The sequence below is a fragment of the Artemia sp. Qi Xiang Cuo genome, chromosome 2 (genome assembly GCF_049724085.1).
Source record: "Artemia sp. Qi Xiang Cuo chromosome 2, ASM4972408v1, whole genome shotgun sequence".
Classification (NCBI taxonomy): Eukaryota; Metazoa; Arthropoda; class Branchiopoda; order Anostraca; family Artemiidae; genus Artemia; species Artemia sp. Qi Xiang Cuo.
In genome coordinates, this window is record NC_142795.1 from 2822103 (window position 1) to 2847552 (window position 25450).

The 25450-nt window shown below is 35.1% G+C and overlaps 1 protein-coding gene across 3 annotated transcripts in view; it reads left to right on the top strand.

The window, feature by feature from the left end:
- Window positions 1-25450, top strand: part of jar (Myosin heavy chain 95F jaguar) — a 165268-nt gene that overhangs the window by 103373 nt on the left and 36445 nt on the right. For all 3 annotated transcript variants that reach the window (XM_089098663.1, XM_089098655.1, XM_089098671.1), the window contains exons 13-16: window positions 3454-3651; window positions 10814-11038; window positions 14559-14766; window positions 20037-20161. In XM_089098663.1, the coding sequence (XP_088954789.1) occupies window positions 3454-3651; window positions 10814-11038; window positions 14559-14766; window positions 20037-20161 (756 nt within the window). The remainder of the gene's footprint in view (window positions 1-3453; window positions 3652-10813; window positions 11039-14558; window positions 14767-20036; window positions 20162-25450) is intronic.

A 25450-nucleotide genomic window follows, 5' to 3' on the forward strand; every position in this document is an offset into this window, starting at 1 on the left:
CGTCAATGGCAAATGTCGGAAGTGTGAAGAAGCCTTTAAAAAAGGTAACAGCCACTTCATGTACATAAAAGTCCATGACTGTCAAAAAGAAGTCCTCGGCTGCTTCTACACTGTTAGATAAACACGGGCTCCCAATCACGGACTCTGAGGGAAGAAGAGAACGATAGAAGGACCACTTCTGTCAAAAACTTAACCCCAGTATAACGCCCGACCCGAACATCTTACTATCTTTCCCAAAACCGCAGTACCCAGTTGACCCAAGCCCTCCTCCACTAAGAGATGAAGTACTCTCAGCAACACAATCTCTAAAAACAAATAAAGCCACAGGCCTGGATGGTATTCAGTCAGAACTATTAAAAGCTGGCCCGGAAGAACTGGTCGATATGTATCACAAACTCATAATAAGTATAACAAGGGTCTATGGGCTTTTTTCTTAGCAGCCCTTTTCTCTCAACAGTAACCTAATCTTAAATATTTTCTAATTGTTTAATTGTTTAAATCTGTTTAAATTATTTAAAACATGTTTAATTGTTTAAATATGTTCAAAAATGTTTTTTGTTTGAAACAAAAATTGTTTTAAACAATTGTTAAACAATTGTTTACAACGAAAGAATTGTTTAAAACAAACCGTTTAAAACAAAAGAATTTGCCTGTTTTCAGTAAAGCTCATGCTAGATCTGATTACTCGGAAATTTAAATGACTTTGAAATTAAAGTATGTTTCAAATTTTGATAACTTACAATCATGGAGTCAAAATCTTTAACTCGCGATAAACCTTTAAACCCAAATCGGATGTACTGTGATACATATTCCAATATATAAGACCAATTCCTATATTCTGTCTGTTCCACGACTTAAACAATCCCGTTTTGTATCAAAACGGGATCGTTCAAAAATTACAAACGCAACACACGACTTAACCCACCATATGAGACAAACAGAGTATAACGAGCACCATATGAGAAAAACAGTATGAGAAACAGCGCATCATATGAAAACAGTGCACCATATGCAACAGAGCACCATATGGAAAACGGAGCAACATATGAGAAAGACAGTATGAAAAACAGCGCATCATATGAAAACAGTGCACCATATGCAACAGAGCAGCATATGGAAAACAGAGCACCATATGAGAAAAACAGTATGAGAAAGAGCGCGTCATATGAAAACAGTGCACCATATGCGACAGAGCACCATATGGAAAACAGCACCATATGAGAAAAACAGTATGAGAAAGAGCGCATCATATGAAAACAGTGCACCATATGTAACAGAGCACCATATGGAAAACGGAGCAACATATGAGAAAAACAGTATGAGAAAGAGTGCGTCATATGAAAACAGTGCACCATATGCAACAGAGCACCATATGGAAAACAGAGCACCATATGAGAAAGACAGTATGAGAAAGAGCGCATCATATGAAAACAGTGCACCATATGTAACACAGCTCCATATGGAAAACGGAGCAACATATGAGAAAAACAGTATGAGAAACAGCGCATCATATGAAAACAGTGCACCATATTCAACAGAGCACCGTATGGAAAACGGAGCAACATATGAGAAAAACAGTGAGCATAACGAGTTATTCTTACCGTGGGTTATCAGTTTGATGGTTTTGTGAAAACATGTTTATATTGATTAATAAAGAAATGGAATTTGAGGTGCTGATTAAGTGAGTTTTTTGTTCGTTTATGTGTTCTAAAACTTCTTTTTATGCTTCAAATTTCCTCAATTTAGATATTTGTTGTTGTATATTTATATTTTGTATATGTCATTCGATTTCGTTTATTTAATCCCTATAATAACTACATTTAATAAACACTTATATCTAATTACATATTAAATCCTTTTAGTTCGTTTTATAATAGGTGAAAGCAAGGCCGTATCTAAAGGTGAGTTTGGTTATTTGACCCCCCCCCCCAAATTCTTTATCTGACTGGTAAAACTGTAACAAAATACACGCAAACAAATTTTTGATGTGTTTTTTAAAGTCTAATTTTTGTACAAACCCCCCTCCACCCACCCCAAAACAAAATCCTGGTTACGCCCTTGGAGAAAGCGGCAACTTAAACAATCTGATTTTCAATTTTTACAAATTTTCGTATCTCAAAACCTGGCAGAGAAACGTACAAAAAGGAAAAGAAAAAAGTAAAAATTTCGAACTTATTAATCACGACGAGAGACATCAACTTCGTCATCTTACATTCGAAATTTTATATATTTTATACTTCTTTACATTCTATGAACTAAAATCTTGTAGAGTTTCAAAGAAATCATTGGTTTAGTGGATTTTTATTCGGTATGTTTATTTTGTTTAACCTTACGCAGCATTGCCATTAAGTGATTAAATTATCTATTTTTGTACGACAATTATTTCTTCCTGTTAATTCTTTTCCTTCTGTGTTTCAAAATTACGTTTTTTAAAAACCATTAGTCTTCTTTAATCTCTTAAGCTTTTACTTTTGTCTTCCCACGATGCCCAAATTTTGAGACAAAATTTAATCTGATCAAATCGTGCATTGGTCTCTAAAGGATCTATGCTTGACTCCTAGAATCCATCTCCTGTATCCCATGCGTGTATTCCATGTATCCCAGCATCATAGTGTATCTCATGCCTTTGAAACATTTAAAAATGGCAGTTTAAAGGCTGTTGACCCTCTCTAATACCGTCAACTTTTCTTTTTGCTCTCCACCCTTAGTTGAACTTGTTCAATTTCCAGACCGTTTAGAAAAACCATGACACCTTACACGAGTCTCTCAAAGGTCCTAAGACTTGTCTTTTATGTAAATTCTACCTTATATTATTGTTCATCTCTCATATATTTCAAAATAACTTGTGATAGCTCGAACTAGAACTCGAACCCATGTCCTCACCGACAAAGGGTTTCAAGTCTGGCGTGCTAACCACCTGGTAAGGACGACATTAGAGGAAACCCCTATAAATTCAAGATCAGTGCAAGCACTCCCGTGTCACTCGTAATAGTTTAACTTCAAGATAAAATTTGTTGAGGAAATAAAACTATTCAGAACGGGTTTCTCAAAAATCCGTCCTAGGATACATCCGCTGTACAGAATTTAATTTGTCCATTACCTCTTAATTTTGCCTCTTTATCTCTAACTCTTACTCTCTTTATCTGTTATCTCTATCTATATATTTTGAAATACGTTTCGGAGGGCAGGTTTAATTTGTCAAACTTTTCTCCTACTTTCCCATGGTACTCTAACCTATTCAGCTTTCAAATGAAATTTATTTAGAAAAGTAATTAATATCTGTATTGATCTCTCAAAGGTCTAATTCTAAAATCCATCTTTTATAAGAACAGTACTGTATCTCTTACCCTTGATATGTTTCCAAATATACGCATTAAAGGCCACTAACTCTTTTCAATTCCTTAAACTTGTTCTTCTATCATCCAACATTATTCAAACTTGTTCAACTTGCAGGCAAAATTCATTGAGAAAAACAACGACGCTCTCCATGGGTCTCTTGAAGGTCTGATTCTTGAATCTGAAAACAAGTTTATTCGTTCTCTATTTGGCAATGGTGGGGACACTGGCCCAAAGGGCAAGCTAACTTTCATTAGTGTTGGAAACAAGTTCAAAACACAACTTAGCGAGCTTATGGAGAAGCTGCGGAGCACGGTAAGCATTTGGAAGGACTTGAAATGTAGCGGAAAACAGTTTTTAACTCTGACTGCCATAATATTGCTATGGCCCCAATGAATCGAAAGTTGTTAAAAAAAAGTGAGAGTTGTATGAAATAACTAATGCAAGAACAATGGGAAAGTGGATCTGTTGCTGCTCTTATTATTAAAGTTTTCGGGTTTTGCAAAATTTTGTTCAAGTAAATTAACCAAAAAGAATATGAAAAATTTTTCATGGGTTTTGTAAAGATTTTTTTTTTGTAAATAATATATAATAATAGTATAATAATATATTAATATAATAGTATATTGTAAATAACATTTTGTAAATAATACATATACACACACACACTCATATATATATATATATATATATATATATATATATATATATATATATATATATATATATATATATATATATATATATATATATATATATATATATATATATATATATATATATATATATATATATATGTATATATATATATTATTTATTATTGTTTATTAGAAGCATCTATATATTATGTATTGACATATAATTTATATTTTATGCTACATCCCGATTCGATGATGTTGCTTGATTCTTTATTGACCACAACTTCTTGCTTTACATCATATCTCAAACAAGAGAGTAATTTATTTGAATTAAATTAAAAAAAACAAGTTTTTTAAACTGAAAGTAAGGAGCGACATTAAAACTTAAAACGAACATAAATTATTCCGTATATGAAAGGGGCTGTCCCCTCCTCAACGCCTTGCTCTTTACGCTAAAGTTTTTTATTGTTTTGGAAAATAAAGTTGTGAGACAGAGTCAAACGTTAGCGTAGAGAGCGAGGGGTTGAGGAGGGGACAGCCCCTTTCATATACGGAATAATTTATGTTCGTTTTAAGTTTTAATGTCGCACCGTACTTTCAGTTAAAAAAACTTGTTTTTTTATTTAATTTCTGATCGTTTTTTAGTTAATGCAGCTTTTATTTTGGATCACCGTCATTAAATAAGTAAAAAAAATTTGCATAAAATTTTAACTTTTCTTTTGCTAAATGGCTGTCTCTAAATTTGGTTCTGACGTAATTTACAAATTAACTTACGTAACGAACTTCTGTATTCGTATATTTTTCTTCTGGCAAAAAATACAAAGTTGCAGACTTTTGCAGATATGAACTTGAAACCTATGTTATAAGGTTTTTTGATAGGTTGAATATAGTAGTTTGATTTTCACTAAATTTCTTTAACTTTTAGGGGATTTTTCCCCCCCTCTTTAAAAAATAAGGTGCATCTTTTCAGGCGCGTATCCTTTGATGAGTAATACTAAACTTAACAAAATTCATATCTTTAGAATGAGCATTATAATCCCATTCTTTTAATACATTTATTGACACCAAAATTCTGTTTTTAAAAGTTTCGATTACTACTGAGCCGTATCGCTTTTTTTTGTTGTTTTTTTTATTACGTATATGTTATCAAGGAGGCACACTTGTGCCTCTATAAAGAGGCGACCCACCACAATGTTAAGCGATTTCAGGTCCTAGAGGTCGCAGAGAGACGGCGGTAATTGCATTTTGTAGCCCAAGCTCAAACTAAGAAACTTGCAAAATTTCATCCTCCTCCGACTTTATCTTCATGGGGTAAACTGGGCCGGAAGTTTGGACCCTCCCACCACAGCTCCCCTTTAACGTTGTCCTATTGGGCTGAAATTTAGAGGTTAAGCTTTCCTAGGGCCCGGGAGCTTATCCTCAAAATTTCAGCTCAATCCGATTAATCCTTCCCTGTTTTCAAAAAACCAAATATAGCCACTTAAAATTCATCATTTCTTTTTTTTTTATTATCCACGCCTACAGGCCACAGTTGGCAACTGATACGGTTTAATGAGGACTCATTCGAAGCAGAATTCGACCTGTTAGGGCCTTTTGATATTTTCAGACCGAAAAAATTATCCCCCGAATTTACATTTACGAAAAACCTTGTTTTCCTATATTAGCCCGTGTTAATTTTTCCCACCACAACCCCCCTTTAACGTTATCTGATCAGGCTGAAACTTGGAGGATAGGCTTTCCTGGGGCTTGGAAACTTATCCTAGAAATTTCCGCTCAATATGATCACTCCTTCCCTGTTTTCCAAAAACCAAATATCAAGTTTTGCTTGCGTAAAAAAGATTCATTACCTTACTAAAAAACAATTTGAATTATGTCTCTTTAGTGTAGCGGTGAGATTCTTGGCTGTCAGGTGGAAAACCCGAGTTCGATTCACCGTTAGATCAAATTTTTTATATACTGAATTTAAATTTAAAAAAAAAAACTCAGTTTCTTTTTTAAATTATTTGAAAAAATTATGTTTTCTAAAGAGTTAAAGAGGCTGAGTTACAAGGTCGACCCTTAAAACACCCTGTCGAGAAAGAAAAGAATAATACACAATCATGTAACAGTTAGTCAAGCAATAATAAGTAATAAACTGTACAAAAACGTGCAGAAATTATTTGAAAAAAACTACGTTTTCTAAAGAGTTAAAGAGGCTGAGTTACAAGGTCGAACCTTAAAACGTACAGGGATTAGGAGGCACAGTTGGGGCTGCCGCCCTCAAACCCCCGCTTTCGCAGCCTGTAAATAAATAAAAAATGTTTTTTAAAGTGAAAGTAAGGAGCGACATTAAATCTTAAAACGATCAGAAATTATTCCGTATATGAAAGGGGCTGTGCCCTCCTCAACGCCTCGCTCTTTACGCTAAAGTTTGACTTTCTCACAACTCTTTTTTTTAACAATAAAAACTTTAGCGTAAAGAGCGAGTCGTTGAGGAGGGCACAGCCCCTTTCATATACGGAATAATTTCTGATCGTTTTAAGATTTAATGTCGCTCCTTACTTTCACTTTAAAAAACTTTTTTATTTATTTACAGGCTGCGAAAGCGGGGTTTGGGGGCGGCAGCCCCCAACTGTGCCTCCTAATCCCTGTACGTTTTAAGGTTCGACCTTGTAACTCAGCCTCTTTAACTCTTTAGAAAACGTAGTTTTTTTCAAATAATTACGTATATGAGAGGGTTCTCGCCTTAGTCAATACCATGTCTTTAATTCAAAAGTTAAAAATGTTTTTAATTCACAAGCCCCTGAATCACAAAGGCCGTTTAAATAGAATAGATAGCTCTTTTGAAAGCACTAAAAAAAACTGTAGCGTAAAGAGCGAGGTATTGACTCGGGGGAGAACCCCCTAATATACGTAATAATTTTCGTTCGTTTTAAGTTCTAATGTTGCTTCTTACTTTCAGTTGAAATAACTTGTTTTTTTAATTTAATTTCTGATCGTTTTTTAAATAATGCTTGGAAATCCGGCACCCCCTTCTTAGAAATGTCCCTTACACCAAAGAAACATCCTCCACGGACAGATTCTCCCGAGCAAGTTAATTTCCGTTCCAATGAGCCCTCCTACGATATTCTAGGACCACTGGGTCAATACGATTACCCAAGGGCGGATCCAGGATTTTTTTTTCGGGGGGGGGGGGTTACTAATTTTTGACTCAGTTTTCGACTAATTTTACTGATTTTTACCTAGGTTTTACTAATTTTCGACTTATTTTCGACTCGGTCAAAAATTTCGGGGGGGGGGGGGGTTCAAACCGGGTGACCCCCCCCCTGGATACGGCCTTGCGATTACCCCTGGGGAAAAGAAAAAAAAACAAAAAAAAAACAAATAAAGACGCATCCGTGATCTTTCTTCTGGCAAAAAATGGAAAATTCCACATTTTTGTAGATAGGAGCTTGAAACGTCTACAGTAGGGTTCTCTGATACGCTGAATATGATGGTGTGATTTTCATTAAGGTTCTATAACTTTTAAGGGGCCTTTTTTAGAAAATCAGCCAAATTTTCTCAGGCGCGTAACTTTTGATGGGTAAGATTAAACTTGATGAAACTTATATATTTGAAATCAGAATTAAAATTTGATTCTTTTGATGTATCTATTGGTATCAAATTTCGTTTTTTAGAGTTTCGGTTCCCATTGAGCCGGGTCGCTCCTTACTTATTACAGTTCGTTACCACGAACTGTTTGAAAGAAAGTTGACAACTACCATGATCTATTTTTGAAAATTTACTCGCTTTCAATAGTAGGAAGAAACTTGGAAAAGTATATGCGAGGGGAGGGGCGGTGGTAATACCTAACAGTCCGTGGGGCACTTTTTAATTTTTTAGTGTTCTCCTGTGTTTATCATATAGTTCTTATATAATTTGCATTGTTTTCCTTTTTTAACTTAGGTAACTGTAATCGAATGGTATATTACCTAATATCGACATTATTAATAGATATTAGTAATAGATGTTACTAATATCTCGTATTTTAAGCTTAATACTTATGAAATATCTAAGATCAAATTACTTGACAAGGTATTATAAATTTCTTTTTGACAGATAAGGGAAAGCTTAATAATAAGGGAAAGCTCATTTAGAGAAAAAAAAGACTCCTTTTGCAATTAGCCTTTCAGCAAAACATACTTAATCTTTTTACATCATTTCACTCAGCTGTCTAATTTAGCTACGTGCTATTTTGTATTTAATTTTCAGTAATTCGCGAATAAGGTGAGGGTTTTCTACTTAGCGTACTCTCCTTAACTCCCTAGGGTTTAAAATATGAGAATAGAGATTAAAAACGAACCAAAACTAACGTGCGCCTTTTAAGATATTAATTTAAAAACTTTTTCCACAAAATAAGTTTTTCAAAGATAAGTAAAGAACTCCATTAAACCAAAAATGAGCAAAAATAAATCAAATAATCTACCAAGCGTGAAACTACCACAAATCAGCATCGATAAATAAATGAAACCCAAAACGAACAGAAATTACAATACATAACCGAGTCAAACTCAAAACGAGCAGAAATTAACATGAGTAGGGCTCGAACCCCCTATGCATTTCCTTGGCCAGAACATAATTTGCGCTTTACTGAAAAAATGTAAATTGTTTTACTTTATAACTTTAATAAATCGAATAATATTAACATTTTGATTACTAAATATCAGTATATGCATATTAAACTGACAATGCACATTCATTTGAAGCTATTGAAGTTTCTACGACAATGCTTTATATAAAAAAAACTTATATGCCCCCAGGGCATAACTTACAACCCTTTCCCTGAGGGCTGTGGGGGAGTGTCCTCCTCAAAAACATAATTTCTATCTGGAAATCAACTGCGCGCTGAACAAAATGGCTATCTCAAAATTTTGATTGGATGTGTTTGGAGAAATGGTGGGCGGGGAAGGGGTGTTAGTTGCCCTCCAATCACTTTGAATATTAAAAAGGGCACAAGCCACTCCAATTTCCAATCGAATGAGCCCTTATCGAACTTCCTACGACAACTCCTTCGATACGAAGTGTCCTGGTCTAAAGGAAAAAAAATAATACATTTTGCCAACATCATTCTTTACTTAGGCATCGCGATTGCGCTGCCTGTGATTAACGGTAGCAAATGAAAGCAAGGATAGTTATTTTCGTTGTATTGGTACTATCTTATGGTGCTAGGAACGGATTTGACATGGTATTGACAATATAATACAGTCCTAAACGTGAAAAGGTCTGAAGGAGTCGACGCAAAGTTTTAGAGAACAGTTCCTCATGGAAGCTCATCAGTATTGGAATTAGGTATTAAATGAATCTTTTTTGTGTTGTCCAACACTCGGGTAATTCTGAAGGCGCAGAAGGTGGCCGACAGGTATAAAAAAAGTTCCAAAGCTTCCAGTAGCAAAATTTGACAGAATCCAAAAGCTGCCGACATTATAGCAACACAGCTTGTATTTTGACAGCTTTTCTGTGAGCGAAAAGTGTTTTTATACGCAAAAATGGTATTTCCAGACAAAATCGGCCAATAAATTCAACTAGGCCATGAAAGCTGCCAAGTAGTATTGCTACTATGCTACCCCACTTTTTGCACGATGGTTAGCCGGGTAGAAGGTGTCGAGTAGAAGGCGCACGTCAATTCTAGTTCTGTTTTTAATTTTTAAACAGTTTAGACATATTATTTTTTTGTAGAATTTATGTTGTCTTTCAACGTCGAATTGATTTCGTTTTCGTTTTGCATCCTTTGTTTTTTTTTTACCCTGAGAATGTTTTTGATGAGAATAAAATTGCTGATAAATCACTATGATTCTTTTTTTTTATACCTAAGACCAAAAAGAACCTCCTAAAATATTTGATATTTTATCTCATTTTGGTTCATAGGTGCATCACAAAATATTCTACGAGACTACATGACCCCTCAAAAATTGGAAAATTTTGGCTTAGGATTTTATTTGTCCAGTTTTCTAGAGGGTCTAACCTGTTTTTGGATTTTAATTTTCAAAAGGGTCTATGATTAACGGTAGCAAATGGAAGCAATGATAGTTATTTTCGTTTTATTTGTACTATCTTATGGTGCTAGGAACGGATTCGACACGGTATTGACAATATCATACAGTCCTAAACGTGAAAAGGTCTGAAGGAGTCGACGCAAAGTTTTAGAGAACAGTATATCTGTGATATTATATTCAAAGTTTTTTACGAGCGAAATGTTCTTATTCTAGAAGTAGAAGCGGGGTTCTAGAAGCCGATTATATTATTATAGAAGCGGAAGCGGAATTCTAGAAAGCGGAATTTTATTATTCTACAAGGACAAGCGGAATTCTAGAAGTGGAATTCTAGAAAGCGAATTTTTATTATTCTAGAAGCGGAAGTGGAATTCTAGAAAGAGGAATTTTTTGCAGTCTTAACCGCATCAAAAAATCGAAATGGTGCTGTGAGCTAATTCTGGGCTTCTAAAAACTAAAACGTGGCTTCGAAAGATCAAATATGCTCTGAGGATGCACACAGACTAAACTACTTGGATATTTTAATAAAGTAGTAAGCTAGAAAGCGAGGGAAAAGTTTGATGCCCTGTATGATCTGGGACAAGCAAGCCCCTTAAATTTGTTAGGTTTTAAATAACCTGAATCCTTTTTTACAAAACAGACGGCTTTGTTTATATTAATAGTGGAGGTGTGGAGTTTTTTAATTAAAATGGTTTTTAATTGATACAATAATAACAGTTAAACATTGAAAAAATGGCGGAGCCCTTCGAAGCATTAGTAGGAAGAATTACTTATTAAAAGAAAAAACTAGATTAAACTTAAATATCCCTAAAACCACATGTTTTTTTTAAGGGAACCAACTTTATACGCTGCATCAAACCAAATATAAAGATGGTCGATCATCAGTTTGAGGGTGGAATAATTCTGTCACAGCTCCAGTGTAGTGGAATGACATCAGTTCTACAACTAATGCAGGAAGGATTCCCGTCACGAGCGCCTTTTAGTGACTTGTATGCCATGTACAAGCAGTATCTACCACCACAACTTGCAAGGCTTGACCCAAGAATGTTCTGCAAAGTGAGTTTTTTAAGTTATTTGTATGATAGGAGTGAATCAAAATAATACGAGTCTAACCTGCATGCTAATGAATTATTGAGGTTTAAGTGCCACTAGAAGTGACAGGGTCGATACTTTTAATGCTTTATTGCTAGTTTTAATGGGTTTATTTTCTTTTTCTAGTCAGACTTTTTTTTTAAGACATTTAGGTGCAATTTCTCTGTCGATCTCGTTAAAGATTATTTGTATATTTTAATCTTCAAGTGTAGTTTTTAATTACAGGAGTTGAAAATACATCTTTCATAGGACCTAAATGGAAAATGAAAATCATCAAGCCAAATACATTTCAGTGGAATTTTACCAAATATCAGTGAAATTATCGAATTTTAAACTACCTTGGCAAAAGTGGGAGCAATTTCATTATCTTCAAAAATTAAGAGTCTCAATACAGAAATTCTGTGTACACGGTGCTATAATACATGTTTATGAGTAACTAGCGATCCCAAAAAAAATATTCTCATGGGAATTTCTAAGGGATTAATAAAGCCTAATTGAGCCTTCTTAGAAGTGTGAGCTCCTCCGAAAAATAAGTCTTTGTATGTGCCTAATCTTAGGCTCAATTTTCTGTACTTCTTTTACAGAACTCAGAATAACGTCGTGAAATATAAACGCAGGTGTGAATGTGTGAGGTGTGAATCTGAAGCTCCCATGGATACAAACGTAAAGTGAAGTGAATGATGTGTGATGTCTGCAAGATCACGAACTACTATAGAAAGTCTAAAGCTACTAAACATCTACACTTCTACCATTATTTACTCCCATGCTGAAAAACGCTCTGATGTGGGTTGACCTAGCAGGGGCACTGCCATTCTTTTGTGAAATGAACTATTTCCAGAGCCATTCCGGGACTAGAAGTATTTTATGGCAGCCAAAATTGTGTTGTTGCCTCAGTTTACCTTCCCACTGATTACCGCAATTCTAGTTCCAATATGATGTTTAATAAAGTGTCCCGAGCTCTTAGCATTCTTGCTGCTGATAGTGAATCGAGCAATCTGACTTTCATATTGGCCGGCAACTGAAACTATAATCCGTTTGATGACTCCAGTTATAGAGCTAATATTCTATGTAGCATGTGCCCACAGTTTGTCCTAGTAGAAAATGAACTTAGATTTACATACATCCATCGTTCTAGCAGCCCGACTTCTGGTGATTCCATGTTTTGCTCGCCTGAAATACTGCCGAACCCGATAACCTCTTTTATTACTACATTCCAGAGTTTAGATTACCTGCCAATCAGAAACACTTTTCCCGTCGTGTAAAAAAAGGAAACACACTTAAATGTCAGAATCCTTTTGTTTTCCTTTTGTTACGTTTTTTTCTAGTGTCTGTTGTGTTTTTTTTATATGTTCTGTTTAGTCTAGTTTTTTTCTGTTTATTCATTGATAGACTTTAAGATATGAAGCCAGCTTTTATTATTATATTTGAAGTGACAGGTTTTTCTTTTTTTACTTTTTATGACTTTATCTATTTTAATATTTACTTATTTATTTTTGTTTTATTAATTAAACTCTATTGAACCTTAACCTTGAAACTATAGACTTTTTTTCTTTTGTTCCATTTAATCAGTTCTATTTAGCCTGGGTGTGCGGATCTGATTCTGTCTCCGGGAAATCCGTGCCATGATTTTCCTCATAATTTTCATAGTCATTGAATGCTCTGTTTTTTTATAATAATAATAATAATTTACTTATTACCCAGTATGAACAAAAAGAAGTGGAGTAGCCTACATCAAGAGCAAAAAAAAAACAACAAAAAAAGAGCAAACTCGCACACTTAACAATTATTTACATAAAACGACGTAAATTATGGTGCGCAGTAAGACCTGCAGGTAACAACAGCTTTTCCGCAAGCACAGTCACTTTTTCCCGTAAATCAGGGAGGCCGAATCGCGATATTAGATGCCGGTTCCGGAACCACGGAATGTCTAAGAATTTGGCCCCCTTCCGACTTAAACTCCTTCCGACCCCTTCCGACCCCTTCCGACTTAAACCCCTGTTGAAATACCTGCTCTTAGTTGCTCTGAAATATATCAGTTTTATATTTTCTTCTATGAACATTACTCTAGGTATTAGTTGTAAATAACATAGATTTTAAATTTCGTTCAGCCCCCTTAATGACGTTTTAATTGGCAAGAAATTTTAGATTGCTGTTTTTTCTTCTATAAGCACTGTTCAAGGCGCTAGGAGTTAATGATAACTATTTGAAATTTGGCTTAATCATATTGAATCACTCAATCACAGAAAAAATTTTCGATTTTTAATTTTTTTCAGTTGGCACTAAGGCTGAATGACAAGAATTTTAAATCATATTGATTAAGGTGATTGGGCCAATCTTTACCATTTCTTGATCACATTGAAAATACTCAATTTTTTATTTTCTTCCATAGATCATATTCAACCCACTGGGATTGAATGACAACTATTTGAAATTTGGCTTAATCATCTTGAATCACCTAATCCCAGAAAAATTTTTCATTTTTGTATTTGAGTACAAAGTTTGAATGACAAAAACTTTAAATTTTCTTGATTAAGGTTATTGGGCCAATTTATTACCATCTCTTAATCTCATTGAAAATACTCAATTTTTTATTTTCTTCCATTGGCCCTATTCAACCCACTGGGATAGAATGACAACTATATGAAATTTGGCTTAATCACCTTAAATCACCTAATCCAGAAACAATTTAAACACCTTGAATCACCTAATCCAGAAACAATTTTCAAATTTGTATTCTAGTACAAAGTTTGAATGACAAAAACTTTAAATTATCTTGATTAAGGTTATTGGGCCAATTTATTACCACCTCTTAATCTCATTAAAAACGCTCAATTTTGATTTTCTTTCATATGCCCTATTCAACCCACTGGAACTGAATGACAACTATTTGAAATTTGGCTTAATCACCTTGAATCACCTAATCCAGAGACAATTTTCAAAGTTGTATTCTAGTACAAAGTTTGAATCACAACAACTTTAAATTATCTTGATTAAGGCTAATGGGCCAATTTATTACCACCTCTTAATCTTATTGAAAATAATCAATTTTTTATTTTCTTCCATATGCCCTAATCAACCCACTGGAACTGAATGACAACTATATGAAATTCGGCTTAATCACCTTGAATCACCTAATCCCAGAAAAATGGATTTGAGTCCAAAGTTTGAATGACAAAAACTTTAAGTTTTCTTGATTAAGGTTATTGGGCCAATTTATTACCACCTCTTAATCTCATTGAAAATACTCAATTTTTTATTTTCTTCCATATGCCCTATTCAACCCACTGGAACTGAATGACAACTATATAAAATTTGGCTTAATCACCTTAAATCACCTAATCCCAGAAACAATTTTTAATTTTGTATTTGAGTACAAAGTTTGAATGACAACGACTTTAAATTTTCTTGATTAAGGTTATTGGGCCAATTTATTACCACCTCTTAATCTCATTGAAAATATTCATTTTTTTATTTTCTTCCATAGGCACTATTCAAAGCACTAGGATTGAATGACAATGATTTCAAATTTGGCTTAACAAAAGTGTTCTTTCGGCCCGGAAAATTCGCAGAATTTGATCAAATCATGAAGTCAGATCCAGAAAATTTGAAAATACTCGTAGCAAAGGTCAAATTTTGGCTTATCAAATCAAGATGGAGAAAAGTCATGTGGGGCGCTTTGTCCGTTATCAAACGTAAGTGTCAAAGATTATTACCTGATTGATTTTCTGGTTTAGTTCAATTTATCCTTGAAGCATATTATCAGTAGCAGAAGACAAAGAAACAATAAACAACAAGTCGAAAAAACTTAAGGTTTTTACAAGAAAGATTATTCAAAATGTTAACTTCCTTTCCTCTTTAAATATAAAAAAAAGAAGACAAAATTCAAAGTTTTGCTATTTATGATCCTTTCAGACTCCATAGACTCTGCCTTTCCTGCATCATAGCCAGGGATGTATCCAGGATTCTTTTTTTTTTTGGGGGGGGGGGGATACAAAAGAATTTTTTGCGGGGGAGGGATCAAAAATTGGTTTATATTAGTTTTTCTTACGTTTTGACGAGTCGGACAAACATTTCGGGGGGGGGGGGTCAAAACTCCTATCCTCCTCCCCCTGGATACGGCCTTGATCATAGCTTAACCTGTTTACTACTTTTAAAGCTGTAATGTCATGTTCCATTATGGGCATGTGGCTCTAGAATAAGCCATGCATTAAATTTTGTATAAATCTGTGTTTTCAAAAGTATATTTACTGTCTCGCTGCGCATTTTTTTTAAGATTTCAGCATCAATAAATTTTAAAAAAGAAATTTTAACAAACTATATCCCCTCAAAATTTTTGAACATAATCTGAATTAAGACGGGCCTAATAAGCCATAAAAACAACAAAGATTATTCTCCTGTCCCTCAGAAGGGGTTATTTGAAGAAAAAAACTTTTTTTATATGTTTTTTTTTAAGCAAAAAACCGATAGCATACCCTGGTATCATTATCAAAACATTCGGCATTCGACTCCTTTCCTTGAATGTACTGAACAATATTAAATAGCAACAATTCAATAAAAACCATAATTTGATTATTATTGTACTAATTTTAAACCCGACCAAATTAATCCTCCAAATGATTCTTAGGAAACAGTTCATTCCTGGCGAAGTTTAATTTCCTGACGAATGCCTTGACGAGGATAGCCTGGATATAAAAGCTTGGACCTGTTCCGGTGCTGTGAGATGGGTTTGAATCTCCGCTCCGTCATGAGTTCCTTTATTCGTCCCTATCCCCGACAGGGAAATCCTTTTTACGTGGCCTCATAGCGGCGTCAGGATGGATCTTGTACGAGATTCTGTAACCAAACTGTGACTGCTAAAAATGCTTGAGGTTGACCTTGAGGAGTGGTGCCCCTCGAGGAAATTATAGCCTAGTAAACGAAACAGCATTTGCACTGGATTCTGGATTAACGGATAATTCTTCTGGGTTTGGTCTATTTGGGTGTTTTTTTTTTTTGGTCCAAACACCCTCTTCCTGGTTGAGTTGCTTCCCCGTAGTAGCATAATATTTGTAGGCATGAATGTATAAAGAGTCGGAAGTAACAGGTTTGAGATTCTCTGGGCAGGATTTCGACTCTTGTTAATAGAAGAGCATCGCCAAGTATGGAGAACCATGTTGAGACCAAGATGGGCCCAGGATTTCATAAAGCCACTATTCAACTGGAAGTCCAAGGGAATTCTTGTTGCCCTGATCTAAGCCGGCTTAAGCGTTTTGTGTAGACTTGAAAAGATGTGTTAGTCCCCGTCCTGTACTAGTTCTGGGACCATTGCTTTTCCTGAGGCCATAATAATTTCGGTGATTTAAATAATATGGGAATTGCAACTTGGAATGTGGCAACGTAAAAAAAAATAACATATCGAAGTTTTGCCTGACGAATTCAGACACTTCATACTGGACTTCTTAGGAGTTTCAAAAGCTCATATCCCAGGGGTAGGAAACATGAAATTAGGTGCTATAGAATTCATTTACTCAGGCAGGAAGGAGGGGGCACAAAGGCAGAGAGTAGAGCTAATGAGAATAGGGAAGCTGCTAAGCTTGTTTAGGTTGGTATGGTACTAATAATAGAATGCTATTCGCTCATTTTATGACTGAAAAGTTCAGGGCATCAGTTATAACAGGATAAGCCCCTTAGAACTGACTGCTGGAAATAGTAGTGACTCAGATGAATTTTTCTTACAGCTACGGAAACAAATAGACAGTGTCCCAGGTAGAAATATGGTATTTTTAATAGGAGATTTTAATGCCTTGGTCGACATAAATAGGGATAGATGGTATCCTAACCTGGGTAAATTTGGCGTAGGAAAACAAAACAGTAATGGTTACAGACTGCTGCAATTTTTTAGGTATAATGCGGGGCTCCCACGGCGTCAATAACGTCAATAAGGTTTGTCATGAAAGTATGTACCATAAAGTTTGTCCCGCTCACACAAGGGTTTCATCTTTTTGACTTAACAGTAGTTTTTCATTGAAAGTAACTGAAATAGTAAGACATGGAGCTGAGAAAACCATCTTTTTAATCATTTTTTCCTTTTAATAGTAAATTAAAATATTTTTTGTTTCTTTTACCAAGCTAAATATTTAAACAAATATACACGATTATACCTTTGTAGAAACTAATTTGTATGTTGTTTATTTGAAATTTCCCACAAGTCTTCTGCTATTGATTGAACTTTGCGGATTTTCTTGACAAGGTTAAATATAGTTTAACTTCTTTCCGACTGCAATAAAGTCAACAAAGTTATGCGAGGAAAACGGTTTAACAACTTTGCGGACAGCTTTATTAACTTTATTGACGTCGTGGGAGCCCCGCTTAACATTCTAGTTTTATCGAATAAGGTTTTTGTCACAAAATGGCCCATAAGTTAACATGGTATTCACGTGATGGTAAGACAGCTAACCTTATTGATTATGTTATTGTAAACCAAAAACTGGTAGGATCGATACAAGATACTAGGGTATATAGGAGTGCTGTTATTGGTGCTAAAAGTAAAGATCACAGTGTAGTAGTATCTAGGGTTAATTTAAAGGTGAAATTTAGGAAGGGTAAACTAGCTTCCAGGAAGCTGCGACATTGGTAGACTCCAGGATGAGAATATAAGAGAAAATTTCTAAGAACGGTTGAATACTAAACTGGAGAGTTTAAAGTTTCACAATGTAGCATATGGATGGAATAATCTTAGAAAAATAGTTTGTGAAGTCGCTGATGGTGTCTAAGGGAAGATAGTTAAAATCGCTGCTAGGAATATTAGTGAAAATGCTATATGTTGAAGAGAGTGTAGGAAGGCCTTGTACAAGATTTATTTGAATGATAGATAAGAGGAATGTAAAGAATGTGGAAAAATCATTTAAATATGATTTAAGGAGGTGTGAACTGGAGGCCATGGAAAAAAATTATCGAAGATCTAGAAGATGCAGCAAGACGGCATAATAGTAAAATATTATACTGGCATGGTAATAAATTGAGAGGGAATAGTCGTTCTGGACTTTTCCCAATTAACAATAGCAACGGGTTTTCAATTAGTGACAACGAATGAGTTAAAAAAAATGGACAGAACAATTTAAGAATGTGCTAAACCAGGACAGAGTTACGGGAAAATATATAGAAAAGAATTGAAAAATATGTGACACTTTGGATGTGAAGGAATTTTTTTTTGTGAGGAAGAATGGTCAAGTATGGTTCTGAAGCGTGGGTGCTACAAGAAACAGAGGAGGACTCCCTAGATGTTTACCTGAGAAATTTCCTATGGATGGTTTTTTGTACCCGACTGACTGACAGTATCTCGAACAGTAAGCTGTATGAAATATATGCTTCAATCCCACTTTCTAATGCTTTAATGAGAGAAAGGTAGATATGGTTAGGACACGTTTTGTGAATGAAGAATGATAGATTGCCAAAGATTGTCCTCGTCGGCCAACCATCTAGGGCCAGACGAAAAGCAGATCGCCCCCGAATGGATTGGGAGGATGCCGCAAGGGTTGATGTAAGAGGAATGGAAACTTCCTGGGAGTTGTAAAGAGGCAGGCTTTGAGTAGATTGGCTTGGAGGAGGAGCGTGTGTAGCTGTGTTGGCCTCAGGTGGCCATGATTGGTTTTTTCATTAATACATGGTGTAATCATTTACTTTTAGCACCAAAAATTACTAGCCAGAAACACTTTCCACTAGTGGCCTGGATTCACTCTCCGAGTACCTTTAATTCTTGTCTTCCTGCAAGTATCGGTCTGACAGCTTTCTGCTAGTCGCGAATATTATATGGAAAGCTAAGCGGGCTTGCAAATGACGCACTAAAGCTTATCCAAAGTTCCTGAAGGATGACAAATAATCAAACTCCTTTCATAGAGCGCCGAATCCATTTTGCTTTGTTTTTTGTTCATGGGGCTTTACCAGAAATCTAGTATACTTAACATATGAAATTGATCTTACAATATTTCAATGGTCTTTTTTCGTTCTAACTCCGTCCTAACCGAGTGGTTAGTGCTTTAGACTTGAAATCCTGAGAAAAGGGGGTTCGAGTTCTGCTGTTGCTGGTTATTTGGTTTGAAACGGGTCAGTGGGGTGACTGTGTAAGCTCAGCCAGAGTCGACCAGCTCTGAATGGGTACCTGGAGACATCTGGGGGGGGGGGGAAACACAGGAAGAGTCGGATGATTTGCCTCCAACCACACATTGCATTCTCGACCGAAGGCAGAAAATCAAGAAATAGGTACCGGCGCTACGCGGATCATTGGTCAGCATTAGAAATTTTTTTTTTAAAGTTTTGTTCTAAATGAGCCTGCTGGATTCCTTTTCAGTCACATAATCTCATGGGTTTATACTTCGAAAGCTACTTTTCCCTTCACTTGATCCACTGAAATACTAATTGATTTTTTTTTTTTTTAATTTTTTTGCTTAGGGTATTTTTCTCTGCCAAAATTTTTTTAATGCAACTAAGACTTTGAATCGACGATTCAATGAGCTCTTTCAAAACTTTCAAAAATACCGTCTTCTATATGCTAAGGCTGGGAAAAAATAAGCAATAAGTATGGTTTTGTATTATAAATATGATAATCATATGGTAAACACGATGGCTTTTAATTTATGATTTAATGAGCTCTTTCAAAACTTTCAAAACTGCTTGTTCTGTATGGTAAGTGCAGGAAAAAATACCAGTAAATAATATATAGGAGTCACATCGCTCTTAAGTAAATTTACGTTAGCGTAAAAATATCTGGCAAAAATGTTGCAGGTTCTCTAAAAACAAATATTAATTTTCATTTCTTCACAGAACATTTCGCGTATTGCTCCTGGATATTCATCCCTTTGTTACAATCGAATAGCCTAGAGACTTTGGCTTCTGTGACTTTTGTTTATATTTTTAGTTTTAATTCCACGTTCCTTTTGGCACTTTTAAATTTAGTAAATTGCTTATACTGATCAATTGATTTTAGTCAAACATAAGATTGCCTATCGTCGAGAATGCTTGGTGAAAATTCAAAGTAATGTCCGAGGCTATCAGGCAAGGAAAAAGCACAGGCCAAGGTTTATGAATATAAAGACACTCAAGTCATTACAGGTACGAACCGCATGTCTTTCATTTTTTGCTTGTTTCTTTTTACTTTTTTCAGTTTAGAAATTTCTTCTAATTTAGCTCTTGGGAAAAAGGGAAATATAAAGAAAAGGGATCTATCGATCGGGTAAAGATCTAAAATACCTCCCTCCCCCCTCCGAACAAATCTTATTCTGTTTTATTTATGTTAATCCGTGTTAATAGGTTCTTGTGATTACTTTTTTTTCTTAACTAAGATGGAAGATTAATACCCCCCCCCCCCAAAAAAAAATTAAATGTTATGTAGAATATGAAAGCTATTGCTTATTGCCGAAAATCTAGAGTATATTGAAAAACAGGTTTTATTGTCGGGGGAGGGGGGGGGGTGGGTATGATAAGTTTTTGAAACTGGATTTTTTCTTTTAATGAAGTCGACATGAGTTTCCAGTTTATCGCATATTTAAGATGACATAGTAGAAATGTTGCCAAAATAACCTATGCTTGTATTATTCTAAAAATAGCGTGACAATACAAAAATGTACCACAATTGAAAATATCAAGATGGTCGAACGATTAACTCTATTTAAACGTCGAATGAATTGAAGAAAACATAATATAAAGAAAACGATCTATTTCAACAAAAATAACCTCAGAATTTTTTCCAAAAAATCAAATATGGCCAAGATACGTCAGCATTTGTTGAAAAAAAAGATGTTTAAGCTTCAGAGTCCAAAATTCACAGGGTAGAACGTAATTTTTTTTCTTTTTTTAAAGCATAATGTTATCTCTTTAAAAAATTATTTTAGAAAAGTCTCTTGCCGCTCGAATTTTCCACCAACTAAGTTGTTCGTGAAAAGATTTAGTAATAAACCTAGACCTAGGAATAAAAAGACCTAGCTGTAGGAGTCTATTGACTAAATATCTGACTGCAGTTACACAACAACAACCTCAAACTGTGTCAGAGAATAAATTAAAGAGTGATCATCTTTTTACAATTTTCTTCGTTTGGTTGAACATTATTCAAATTGAAAAAATATTGTCTTTGGATTAAAATGGTGAGTTCGGCTGCTGTGACAAAATGCTTGTCAACTTGTTTGACACGTAATCTACAATGAAAAAGAAAGGTAGGATATTGAGTTATTTTCTTATGTTTTCGTGAGGATACATTCGTATTCAAAATAATGTTTAAGGACGGTTGTTGCGACCGATTAAACAACAAATTTTTGTTGAAATTGACTATCACAAGCGTAGCCGACTATCACAAATTGACTATCACAAGCGTCACAACAAGCCGAATTTGAATTTTATAGTCGAGGTTAAGGTTAAAATAATTGTTAAGATATCTTTGCTTTCATTGGATAGTCCAAGGACACGATATGGCATTCCTTTGTCATTGTATTTTTTTGGGGTTGTGACTAGGGTGCCAATTCACGAAAATATAAGAGGAAGGGTGAAAATTTTACTCAATGTTTTTAACGAAGATACAAAAAATATGTTTTTCATAATCTAAAGGGAAAGTGGCAATTTCTTTTCAGTGAAAATACCAAAAAGAGATGTTTCTTAAAATATTGCTACCGGAACCAATAAACATTGGTGCTAATCCAAGGTCGACTGCAATGTTGACTTTCCTCATTGATGTTACATCAAATCATACCCCAGTGACCTTAAACTCCATAAGTACTTAGGGAATGGTTTCTCTTCTTTTTACTTCTTGGTTGTGGCCTTTTGAGTTAGTACTACCCAGCTCTCTTCTTTATCCCCAATGTCAATTAGTTGATGTTTAGACGTTCATACTGCACTCTGCTGGACTAAAAGTTTCATAGGCTGAGCCAAGATTTTTTTTTAAGCTTCTTATTAGGCTACTGAAGCTTTTCCTTTCAGTGTCTAAGCTTGAAAGTTTTCAGTAAAAAAAGCAAACTTTTTTTCTCATAGCATGTCCAGGCTTTGTCTGTAAGTCCCCTCCATGTCTGAGCAGGGGCGTCCTGAGGCTCATTTTATTTGGAGGGGGGCGATCTTGGTAAATTTTACCGAATTGCTACCTGATCTATGCCGAATTTTCTGCAGAAATCAAGAATTTTGCTAAATTTCGGCCGATTTTGCAAAATTTTGCCGAATCGCTACCTGATTTAGGCTATGCCAAATTTTTTGCAGAAATTAAGGATTTTTCTAAATTTTGGCTGATTTTGAGAAATTTCTGCCAAAATTTTCGCCTTCGACGAAAATATTGCCGAATTCCAAAAAAGTTAGGGGGCGCGACCCTCTCCGCTCCTCCCCCCCCTTCGGGACGCCCCTGTGTGTGAGTAGTAAGATTGCACTGAAGACTTAAAAAAAATGAAAACGAAAATTAAAATACAAATTTAAAAAACAGGAAGAAGAAATAAACACAGAAAAAAACCCTTCTGGATATTCTTTTCAGATATAATGATGGAAATAAATTGTTTTGATTATAGAAAGAAAAACACTCACGGAAAAGGGTGCCAAACTACTGGACTCTCTCTTACTTGTCCAAAAATGGAACTTGCTACTTTCTTTTCTTAGGGGCTAAATCGAAGTCAAAATTCTTTAATAGAGGAGACAGAGACAATGGCTTTAGCTCTCGAAAACTGCCACAAAATTAGTGTCGCCACAGAAATAGTAGTTTTTAAATCGAAATCATTTTTTAGTTTGGGGGGGGGGGTTCTGAGACCATAAGCCTCAACTCTCAAAAAAGTCCACAAAACTAATTTTTAATTCTCTTTTATTCCCCGTGTTTCCTTCTTCTCCTTACTAGTGATTACAAAGCAATTAGAAAAAGACCATGCCTTCACCTCCTTCCAGTCCTGTAATCAGGTCTCTCTTCAGTGCTTAGATATGTAGGGAGGATAGGAGTATACTCTACTTTAGTGTTTTTTGCCTTTTTCATGATTCTGCTAAAAAAAAAACAATGGGTAAATTCTGCCGTTGTTCGCCAACTAAGAAATCACAGAGCAGTTAAGACGGTGCTTAAGGTGCACAAATGACAGCTAAGACTCTTATAGAAATAGAATAGATCTTCAAAATTCGAATCGTTTTATGTAAAAAAAAAAAAAAAAAAAAAAAAAAAAAAAAAAAAACATGGATATATAACATAAAAGCATGCGCATATAAAATGTAAACATGCACCTAAGACTGTATTTAAGACGCCATTTAGACGTAAATCTTCGTATCTCAGCTGCTTTCCTTTCAAACCTTAACCATTTCTGGAAAAAAATCTTATGCGTCTGAATTAAACATTCAGACCCATTTTCCTCTGAGCTTAAAGGTCTGTTCTGTATTGCAAGGGAAGTGCGACCTTAGCTGCGGGATACTCTAAAAGAGGCTTGTTATTTGCATAAATTACATGACTTCCAGAATTAATTCGAACAAGCTTTTCACTTGTGTAATCATCATTCTCTTAATGTATATCATTTACTATCTTTTAGTCTTATTTTGGGTTATAATAATGAAATTTTAAAGTTGATCCATCCCAGTTTACGCAGCTATTTTTTGCTATTTTGAAATTACTTTTCTGTATTTATTACGATTTCCTCGATTTTTTTTTTCATTTGCACCTTTTTTACATACTTGTTTTCATTTAGCAAAAGTTTCATCATTTAATGCATTTTACTTAGTTTTTAAAGTTTTTTTTTTACGGTTGCCCTGATGAGTTCCCTGACGATGATAGGCTAGGTGTAAAGGGCTGGAGCTGTTCTGGTGCTTTGAGATGGTTTGGGGTCTCCGCTCCGTCATAAGTTCCTTCTTCCGCCCTATTCCTGACAGGGGAACTCTTGCTTGCGTAGCCTTATAGTGGAATTAGGGTGGACCTTTCACTAGTTCTCCTAACGAAAACTGTGACTGCTAACAATGAAACAGCATTGCATTTGCACTGGATTCCGATTAATGGTCAATTTTTATGGGCTCCCCGTAGTAGCATATTTGTAGGCATGGATATATAATGAGTTGGAGATAATAGGCTTGAGATTGTTTGTGCAGGGTTCCGACTCTTGTTGATAGAAGAGCATCACCGAGTGCAAGAGGATTGCGCAAAGAATTCATTCAACTAGAGATTCTAGGGACTTTTTGCTGTTTGGTTCTAAGTCTGCTTAAACGCTTCATGTAGGCTTGAGAAGATGTGTTAGTCCCCGTCCTACACTGGTTCTGGGACCACTACTTTTCTTGAGGACAAAATTATTTCAATGGTTTAAGAAATATGAAAATTGCGACTTGAAATGTTACAACGTAGAAAAACAACTTATCGAGGTTTTGACTGACGAATTCAGACGCTTCGAACTGGAATTGTTAGGAGTTTCAGAGACTCATATCCCAGGGATGGGAAACATGAAATTAGGTGGAATAGAATTTGTTTATTCGGGCAGTAAGGATGGGGTACATAGACAGGGAGTAGGGCTTGTGATAAATAAGGGAGCTATTAAGTCTTGTTTAGGTTAGGAGGGTATTAATAATAAAATGCTAGTCGTTCATTTTATGACTAAAAAGTGCAGGGTATCAGTCATAATAGTATATACCCCTGTAGAACTGATTGACAGAGATAGTAGTGACTGAGATGAATTTTACTTACAGCTACAGGAACAAATAGACAGGGTCCCAAGTAAAAATGTGTCCAGTTTCCAATGGGTCCAGTGTTTTTATTATATTTTAACGCCCAGATCGGTAGAAATAGAGATAGATGATATCCTAGCCTACGTAACTTTGGTGTAGGAAAAGAAAACAGCAATGGTTACAGACTTCTGCAATTTTGTAGGTATAACAATGTAGTTATAAACAACACGGTATTTGGTCGTAAAATGCCCAATAAGTTAACATGGTATTCACTTGGTAGTAAGACAGCTAGCCTTATTGATTACGTTACTGTAAACCAAATTCTGGCAAGATCGATATATGATACTAGGGTATATAGGAGTGCTGTCATTGATGTTAAAAGTAAAGATCACCATCTAGTAGCGTCTAGAGTTAATTTGAAGCTGGAATTTAGGAAGGGTAACAACTATGACGGGAAGCTATGACGTTGATAAACTCCAGGATGAGAATATGTGAGAAATTTTCCAGGAACAATTGAATACTAAGTTGGAGAGTTCAAAATTTGACAATGTAGAAGATGGATAGAATAATTTTAGGAATATTAGTGGAAATGTTTTTTATTTAATAGAGACGAGGAGGGGCTTGTACGAGAATTATGCGAGTGATAGATCGTATCATAATAAGAGAAATGTAAAGAAAGGAGAGAAAGTATTAAAATATGAACTAAGGAGGGGTGAAGTGGAGGCCATGGATAAAATTACCGAAGATCTTGAAAATGCA